This window comes from Helobdella robusta (genome assembly GCF_000326865.2).
Source record: "Helobdella robusta unplaced genomic scaffold HELROscaffold_86, whole genome shotgun sequence".
Taxonomy (NCBI): domain Eukaryota; kingdom Metazoa; phylum Annelida; class Clitellata; order Rhynchobdellida; family Glossiphoniidae; genus Helobdella; species Helobdella robusta.
The window spans coordinates 363,068-373,608 of NW_008705495.1; the positions used below are offsets into that span (position 1 = coordinate 363,068).

The window sequence follows — 10,541 nt, forward strand, 5'->3', positions numbered from 1 at the left end:
TCCCTTTATTTACTTTTTGATGATATCAGGAGCAGTTGTGTGCGTGTGGTGTGTGCAAAATTGTATACGAGTGCACATGAAATTGCATTCGTACATCCGGCCCTTCGTTCAAAAGTCTATTTAAATGTTATGATTTAATTTCGTTATTTTTTTACTTTTGTCATTTCGTTATGTCTCGTCGTCTTTAGCTTATCAATCAATCAATCAATCAATCAATCAATCAATCAATCAATCAATCAATCAATCAATCAATCAATCAATCAATCAATCAATCAATCAATCAATCAATCAATCAATCAATCAATCAATCAATCAATCAGAGATTATTCCATAGAAATCTCCAAAACGAAATCTGTTGGTATCACTATTCTATGAAAATCCTTTGTCAATTTGTGATAAAAAATTACACACATATACGCACACTTGTAGATGTTTTTAAAGAAAATGTGTGTTTGTTTGTGTGTGTGTGTTTTTGTGTGTGTGTGTTTGTGTATGTTTGTGTGTGTGTGTTTTTGTGTGTGTGTGTTTGTGCGTGTGTGTGTGTACACATATACATTTGAAATCCGAAGCAGTTAACATAGAAAACTTCCGTTGTTGGCAAATTGAATGATTGATTTTTTCATATTGACTGATGGTGATTGATTGATGGATTGAATGAATTTGGTAAAAAATACGTGCATTGTCAGTTGCCTGATTGATTGATCGGTTGTTTAGTAGGTTGTTGGTTAATTAGTTGTGTGGTTGGTTAGTTGGTTGTTTGGCTGGCTGGTTGGTTAGTTGGTTGGTTGGTTGGTTAGTTGGTTGGTTGGTTGGTTGGTTGGATGGTTAGTTGGTTGGTTAGTTGGTTGGTTAGTTGGTTGGTTAGCTGGTTGGTCGGTTGGTTGGCTGGTTGAAAGATTACTCAAATAACTTTTTAAAATAAATTTAATTTGATTGATTGATTGATCGATCGATTGGTCATATTTGATTGACTGATTGACTTTCAAAGAAATTGATTGATTAGCACTGAACCGTTTAAAAACATGACAAATGTTTGGCAATGAGTTGATAATATAATAATTAAATGATTGATTGATTGATCGTTAGGTTGATTGAATGATTGATTGTTAGGCTGATTGATTGATTGAAAGAATGATAAATCGCAGTTAAAGGAATAAAAAATACAAAAAATGCTGTCAGATAGACAGATGGCGAATTCTGAATTTTTCTTTCACAGGTAGGATGCATTTTCTAAATGAATAATAATTTTTTCCAGAATAATACACACACACACACACACACACATATATATATATATATATATATATATATATATATATATATATATACACACGCACGCACACGTCGCGAATCCACATTGTCACCGGTAACATCATCATCATCATCACGATAAGATCATTATCATCATCGTCAACATTATCAAGACTATCGCCACCAATATCATCATCATCGTCGTCGTCGTCGTCATCATCATCATCAAAACTCCCACCCATTATTATTTCAGCAACATTTGTTTAAGGACGTACGATATAGTTTAATTTCTTTGTTTTGACGTTTCTATGTAAACAGGAAGCTATGTAAACATCATGTCATGACGTCATCCATTGTAATGGAGTTCGAAAGTTATGTAGATAAAATAAAATGCAAAATACCTCTACAATACCATCACATACATACATACAAACGTACGTACATACATACATATACGTACATACATATGCACGTACATACATACATATCAATACATACACACACATACACTCACATACATACATTAAGATTGGCGTTTATTAAAAAAAGCCATATATGATCAGGTACAATCAGGAGCAAATCTTGCTTGATGAAAAGTAGCAAGTGGAGAAATGGAAGCAGGTGGAGAAATTGAAGCAGTGGCCCACGTATTGGCTTCTTGCAGGTACGCACTCAGTCATGGAGGTTATACGTGGAGGCACAAGAAAGTATTGAAAGCACTAGTGAAACTCATTTCCAATGTTTGTGACGAGGCAACTTCAAGGCCACCGTGTAAACTAAAACAAATCCGTTTCCTAAAAGACGGTGAGTTGGATCAAGCCACTAGAAATGAGGTTTACAGCCAAAGAAGTATTTTTGATAACGGCAAAAATTGGATGATCATGGCAGATTTGGAGGGCCTGAGGGACAACCCATCGTTCATAAAGGATACAGGAGCGAGACCCGACGTTGTGGTACAGTCGGTAGCAGCAGTCACTGTTATTTTAGTCAAACTGACTGTACCGTATGAGGCTAATATAGCTGCAAGTCAGGCTTTAAAAACAGCCAAGTATGAAGAGCTTGTTAGTGAGATAGAACAACATGGGTTGAGGTGTTTGTTGTACGCAGTTGAAGTCGGTGCAAGAGGTGTTTCTGGTTGTTCACTGTACAGCTTTTTGAAGGTTTTGGGTTTGGCAGGTAAAAGACGATCGAGTTGTATGAAGAACATAGGAGAACATAGAGTCGAGCAAGCGTCTTTCTTACTGGGTATGGTTATGTAGGAAGAAAAAGGAATGTTACTTTAAATAGTTAACAGACGAGCTCGTGTGAACTTAAGGCTTCCCATTACTCAACACTCCCAGACTCGGCTTAGCGACTTACTTGGCTCGTCGGTATAACTCAAATTGTGGTGTGTTATAATGGGAACTGTCTGGCACGCCTATACAATTTTTCAGTATGAAAGGAGGTGATTTCAGAGCGAGGCAAATTGTTTGTTCAGTAACAAACATCCAACCATCTCTGGATGTACACACACACACACACACACACAACACACACACACACAACACACTCAAACACATCACACACACACGCATACATACATACATTTGTACATACATACATGCACACACACATAAATACACTGATGTTATATTTAAAGATACACTGATAATATATTTAAAGATACAGTGATGATATATTTAAAGATACAATGATGTATTTGAAGATTCTGCAGCGATGAAATATTTGATATCTCGTACGTACCTTAACAGCTGTTGAGAAAGATATTTTCGCTATAACCAATCAATCTTCGTGAATTTAAATTTGAAAAAAATGTTGTAAATTAATAACAGTCTTATCTGGTTTTTATAACTATTTGTTCTGTGCTTATTAATTTATCTGTATATTTTTATTTATTTATTTATTTTTTACATGTGTGTCTGTACAAAGTTAAGTTTAGATACATTTTACATTTTAGATACATTTTAGATTACGTGTCATCATCGTTATCATCGTCGTCATCTTCATCATTCTCATCTTTTTCATTTTCATCCTCACCACCACCATCATCATCATCATCGTCGTCGTCATCATCATCACCCGGTCAGACCAGACAACATTGTATTAATCATCATCACTGATGATCTCCTTCTTATAAATAAACGAAATGTTTTGATTGGTCCGAAGTGATATTTTTAAATTTGAAAAAAAATGACTACAACAACAAATTCAACATCAACAACAACATCAACAACAACAATAACAACCACAACAACAACATCAACAACATGTATGTATGTATGTATGTATGTTAAAACCAAAACATGATGAGTGACACTGAACCGTCAAACATCAAGTAACAAATGGATTAACACTTTGATTTGTCGTTAATTGCACATGTCGGCATTCAGTTGTATGTATGTATGTATGTATGTATGTATGTATGTATGTATGTATGTATGTATGTATGTATGTATGTATGTATGTATGTATGTATGTATGTATGTATGTATGTATGTATGTATGTATGTATGTATGTATGTATGTATGTATGTTTGTATGTATGTATGTATGTATGTATGTATGTATGTATGTATGTATGTATGTATGTATGTTTGTATGTATGTATCAGGATTGGGATTGTTGGTTGTTAATAATAAAACCTGCCAAGATAGCCAATGTTGATCGGCTGATTGATGTTTGATGAAAAATTGTGGTCTGTATGAGTGTTTGTTTGTTTGTATGTTTGTTTGTATGTTTGTATGTATGTTTATTTGGATGTTTGTCTGTTTGTATGTATGTCTCTTTCTTAGTTTATCAGTTTCTAATTAGTTGCTTGTCTGTATGTTTGCATGTTCACATGTTTGTCCATATCTGCGTTAGCACGTCAGATTTGAATTTACTTTTATGCGTATACATAGGTGTTTGTATGTCTGTGTGTGTGTGTGTGTGTGTGTGTGTGTCTGTGTGTGTGTGGATATATGTGCATGAGTGTTGCGTGTGTGTATGAGTGTGTGTGAATGTGTGTGTGTGGGTGTTTAAACATAAATCCCACAAGTTTTATTTTTTTTGTTTTTCTGCATCCAAACAATCAATTTCAAGCCTCTTAAAATGTTTCCGTTCGGCTCGACAACCTTTCATCATCGTCTTTATCTTCTTCATCGTCGTCGTCCTCATCATCATCACCACCACCTTCTTCACCACCATCATCGTCATCACCATCACAACTACCACCATTATCTTCATCGTCGTCATCTTCATTTTCTTCCTACTCCCACATTCATCAAATCTTCTTTAAAATCACTTTAGAGAAGTTAAAACGTGAAGATGAAAAAAAAATAAGGCTACTGGAAATACCTTTAAATGAATTAGCTATTTTTTTGTTTGTGTGCGTGCGTGTGTGTGTGTGTGTGTGTGTGTGTGTGTTTGTAACACTAATTCATGCTATGACTTACTGTACATGCATTATTCTTTGTACAAGGTGGATGTGATGATGAATTGTGGTGTTAAATAAGTTAGAATCTGACGTTTATTTAATGAACTTTGGTCTGATATTTTTATGATAAAAATATATTATATAAATAAAATATACAACCCATACCTACAAACACAAACATGCATGCATACAAACACAGACATGCATACATACAAACACATAAACACTATCATACACAGGCATACAAACACTATCATAAACATAGCAATAGATAGATACATACATGTATACAAATATGAAAAACATAAACACACATCTATAAAAACTAATGAACACAAATATACAAACATACAAAACAAACATACAAAAACACACATAAGCCCAAAAGACCCGTCTTAACACACACATACAAACAAACATGTATACACACCAATAGAAACATATGAATGCAAGCAACACAACAAACACATAAACATGCATACAAACACAAAAACATACAAACCAACATGCTTTTAGTACACATGTATTCAGCCATGCATCCATTACGTTTTACTCTATGTATCATTTTACTTGGTTATCTGCTGATTCATTTTGCGGTCAATCAACACGGTAAGGTCCACATTAACACACACACACACACACACACACACACACACACACACACACACACACACACGTCCAAACAATGTATCTCATTTTACCTCTGATAAGCAGGGCGTTTTAAACATAAAACCATTTTCACAATTTATTTGAACTTTTGAGTCATAACAAGAGCGTTCATATTGGCAGGCAGGCAACTTGTAGACTCACGTACAAACACCAGTCGAAAGAGGCATACAGATATTTCTAAATTACGAACACAAACAAACAAACACACACACAGAAACAATCACACAAACACACATACACTCACAAACACCCCAAAATATTTTCCACTCCATGGCAGAACTCTGGCGGACGTGAAACTCGTGCGGCCATCATCGCCATCGTCGCCATCATTCTCGTCACCATCTTCATCCTCATCCTCCTCATCAGCATCACATCCATCAAAACACCAGAACCCCAACAACACCTCCTCTTCCCCACAAGCACAGCCCCACTTCACCTACCTCCTGCAAAACCCCAATGAGCTGCACCTACCCCCCAAACAAATCCTGAAAACTTCAGAGGACTGTCAATTCCTTGTGGGATTCACAAAGGAGCAGCAGCAGATTTGTGGGCGGAGTCTGGAGTTAATGAATTACGTGCTTGAGGGTGTGGTGGAAAGTATCCAGGCCTGCAGGGCGGAGTTTGAGGGGGAGAGGTGGAATTGCTCGGGTGGATTGGAAAGTGTGAACAGTGGCGGACGTGTTGTAGAGGCTGGTGATGTTGTGGGGGCGAATGCGGAAGTTGAGTCGCCATTCTCGGCGCTTGTCAAAAAAGGTTTGATTTATTTTTGATTGATTGATTGATTTTTAGATTGATTGATTGATTATTCAACGTTGATTAATTTTGTCAATTTGTAATTTTATCAATTTACATTGCTAACAACATTCTGATCAACATTTGAGTTGTACCAAAGGAATACGAAGCATTTCAACCAATCTCTATATATATCTAACCTTACCTTTTACCATATATACCCATTTGAATCATCTTAAATTAGGAATAAATCCTACTTTTGGAAAGATTTGTTCTCCATCCCAATGCAGGCACCCGCGAAACTGCCTTCCTCTACGCCATCTTGTCCGCCGGAGTCACTCACAAAGTCACGAAGGCCTGTAGCAGCGGTCGGCTCAAAAACTGTGGCTGCGATCGAACGCTAACCGGACAGGAAGGTGGGGCCATGAATATATGAATAAATTAAATTATTAATACATGAATTAATTAGCAGAACTTAATGGGGTGAAATTAACATTATTAAAATGTAGCTAATGTTGTTTCACAAATAAATTATTTACTCTTTGTGCTAAATAACATTTTTTATCATGATGAAACTTTAATTTGACACTAAGCTACTGATGGCTCAATGGTTAAAGGCGCCTGGTCTTGTTGCTGATGTGACTGGGTTTGAATATACAGAGATCCCCGCCTATCATATGCAATGTGTATGATGCGTGGTTTGCACGCGCATTCATATACGCTGTGTGTGTTTGTCGTTGAGACCTCTGAAGCAAGCGTAAAAGAGAGAGAGAGAGAGATTAATCTTTTAACCTTTAACTAAATTATTAATTTTATTTTCTATTTAAAGGTTCCCTCATAAATATTCATCAACATTTTTTAAACAACCGCAGAGTGGTCAGGGTGCTCGGACAACGTAGCGTACGGGAAGGCATTCGCCAGAAGTTTGATTGACGTGAGGGAGGAGCTAGTGGGGATGAGTCACCCGAGCAGGGCTCTGCTTAATTTGCATAATAATAATGCCGGACGCAAGGTTTGGTTTTGAAGGGTGATGTGTTTGTGGATGGGTTTGTTGAAAGTGTTGTAAAGAAGGAAAGAAAGAAGAACGAATGGAGAGAGAGAGAGAGAGAGAGAGGAAGAGAGAGGGAAATTATAATGATAAGTTATTATTATTATTATTATTGTTATTATTATGATTATTATTATTATTATTATTATTATTATTATTATTATTATTGTTATTATTAGACAGTTGAGTTGAGTATGCGGACGCACTGCAGATGTCACGGGGTTTCAGGGGCCTGCGAGATGAAGACCTGCTGGAAGACCCTGCCCCCTTTCGATGACGTCAGCAAAAGATTAAAAATAAACTACGATAATTCGAAGATGGTCAAACTGAAGAAAGCCGGAAGTCAAATGGATTTCGCCGTCGTGAGTGGCGGGAAGAGAGGGAAGAAAAATGGCGCTGACGATGGAAAGAATAAAAAAAGAAAAAATAACAAAAATAATAACAACAATAGAATCATAAACTTCAACAACAACAACGAAGAGAGCAATAATAATTTCAACAACGACAATCAAATAAACATGAGCAGCACAAAGGCCATTGTTGACGAATCAAGAACAAATGATAGGGCCACCTCAACAAAGGATTACCATCGTCCAAGTGTTGTTGTTGATGGCGTTGAGAATGTAACTTCAACTGGCCTAAACATACTAAACAACGACGCCGACGACACAAACACCAACAGCGTGAATACTGTAGCTACTACACTAGCCACAAATTTAATTTCATCCACAATTGTCGTTTCTGATATCGCCTCTTTACATAACAGCAGCAGCAGCAACAACAACATCAACAACAACAACATCAAAAACAACAACAACAACAACAATAACGATAATAAAAACAACGACAACGATGTCATGGGCTCTTCACCAAGCTCTACTCAAAATAATTTGAGAATCAAAGCAAAATCGAAACCACAAAAGTTACAACAGCAACACAACATGCAGCATAAAAACCAACAGTCCCTACTCAAAAGAAAGCGCAGAAAACAGCAGAATGTATGGCAACAACAACCACAACAACAACAACATCAGCCAAAACGTCAGCCGCAACGTCAGCCACCACAACGACGACAACATCAAAAGCGACAGCCACAGCGAAATAAAAGAAACTACGATTGGACTTACTACAGCAAACGCAACAGCCAACCACTCAACAGCAACAAACACAACAGCAACATCAAAAACATCAACAGATTTTATGGAAACAATCACAATGATAGAGATATGCATGAAAACCGTGATTACAGCAGCTACAACTTTGACGATGATGGCGAAAATGATGCTGGTGTGAACGACTTCGAGAATGATGAAATGGTTGACAGGATGCTCTATCACAAGCAGAAAAACCACCGCATCAAGAATTTCGACAGTCAATCTTACTACTACGACAACAACTACAGCAGCAACAACTACAACAACTTCAACCGGAACAAGAAGTACCAGTCCAACTCCAACGGCTACCAGATCGTCAACCAGCCACCAGTCGTCCGCAACAAACAACGTCAACCGCAACAATTTAAAAAAGTCATTCAACAAGAAAGGTACATCGACAACACGCGCCTGCAACAATTCAACCAGCATCCCAACAACATCCACAACTACCGCAACGATCAATACTTTAATAATTTGACGCCGAAACAGAGCCGACATCAAAGTCACCACAACAACCACCAACAGCCACAGCAGCAGCAGCCACACAGCTTCAACGAGACAGACCTCCTCTTTACCCACGCAAGCCCCAGCTACTGTGACCTTGACCTCTCGCGGGGTTCGCTGGGCACGAGTGGCAGACTCTGTTCGAACGACAAGACAGCGACGACAGACAGCTGCAAGGTTTTGTGCTGCGGCCGAGGTTACGTTGTTGTCGGTGAGGTCACTCTCGTTGAGAAGTGCCACTGCAAGTTTCACTGGTGCTGCAGGGTGGAGTGCCAGGAGTGCAAAAGAAGGGTTGAACTTTACAGGTGTAAGTAGGTCAGGTCAGGATGTGAGTCAGTATTCTAATTGGTCAGTATCTGGGTCACTATATGGGTCAGTATGTCGGTCAATAAGTGGGTCAGGTGAGTAACCTACGATGGATGCGATGAAATATTTTGCGGTACATTCAACTCTTTAACTCCTGCTCTTGTTTTGTTTCAATGTGTGAATGTGTGTGCGTGTGTTTGTTTGTGTATATTTAAATTTTGTATGTGTGTCTTTACACTTTCAATTAATGCATTTATGTAATATTTTATTATTTTCCTAGACTGTTGAATTTCTAACTAGATCTGACAAATAATATTTCTCATAAATTGCACATAGATGGCAGTAGATGTGTTCAACTTTGAATTATTTTTGTTATTAGTAACTTAAGAAACATTGTTAATTTTCCGATTTGGTTGTTTAGAAATCGTACTGGTATGTGTTTAGGCTCTAGTAAATGTTGGTTTTCATCTACTTTGGTTAAATTACTATGCATTTTATCTTTCACGATAGAAACTGTTTTGAAAATATTTTAACGTACAACACGCAGTATATGCAATCACGATTTTTCACAAAAAACTTCAATGAAGATGATCTCAAATTGCATGATGAAGACTTTTTTTAACATTTGTCTATTTATTTTTTAGTCAATTTTTGAAAAAAATTTTGGAATTTAATAAAAAGCGTTGAAGAATCTTCCATTTTTCCTGTGTAAGTTAGTGACTGGGTTATAAAACCCTGGTGGTGAGAAAATTAATTTAAAAAAATTAATAACAATATCAACAGAACCAACAAAAAGAAGAATAATAATAATTATGACGACGATGATGACGATGATGGTGACTATAATGAATAAAAGTCAGTAAGAGCACACGATGAGAATTTGTAAATTTAATTTTAATTTAATTATACTTCAAATTTTAATTTACTTCTAATTTTATTTTACTATAATGTAGTTCAAACTAAATTTTTTAATAAAAACACGTAAAATTAAACAGTTTTTTCCATTTTCATTCATAAATAAAAATACATCCATAGATGGCAGACAGGTTTCTGGTTTCTCCTGCTACTTCTCTATAGTCAATCACCATTGCACCGTCGTTACCATGAGCCGAATAAGAGTGCAGTGACGGATCTAGGAGAATAATTCCGGATCGCATTCCCACGCCAAACTAGGATCAAAAAAAAATTCAGGATTCCGTGATAGAATAAGCGGAAATCAGCCCAAAAATGGTAATTAATTTGAGAATTTTGAATACCATCCAACACCGAAACGGAAATAAATGGGAATAAACGGAAATTGTGTCGGGAATTTGCAGGAATAAAAATTCATCAGCTTCAGAACTGTAAAATCCTTTCCCTCACACCCATCGCCAAATTCTGGATCTACCACTGGACGCATAGCCAGGTCAAATTTGAGTAATGTATCTCTGAGTAAGTATTATTTTTTCTGGCTATTCAGTTC

The 10,541-nt window shown here is 36.8% G+C and overlaps 1 protein-coding gene across 1 annotated transcript; it reads left to right on the forward strand.

Annotated features, from left to right (window-relative positions):
• Window positions 1-5,832: 5,832 nt before the first annotated feature.
• On the forward strand, window positions 5,833-9,088 carry HELRODRAFT_90604 (hypothetical protein; the record flags this gene model as incomplete). The annotated part of the gene is made up of 5 exons (XM_009032663.1): window positions 5,833-6,028; window positions 6,358-6,483; window positions 6,940-7,079; window positions 7,295-7,474; window positions 8,795-9,088. Coding segments are annotated over 5 exons (936 nt in total), but the record flags the coding sequence as incomplete, so codon positions are not given.
• Between the last annotated feature and the right edge of the window lie 1,453 nt (window positions 9,089-10,541).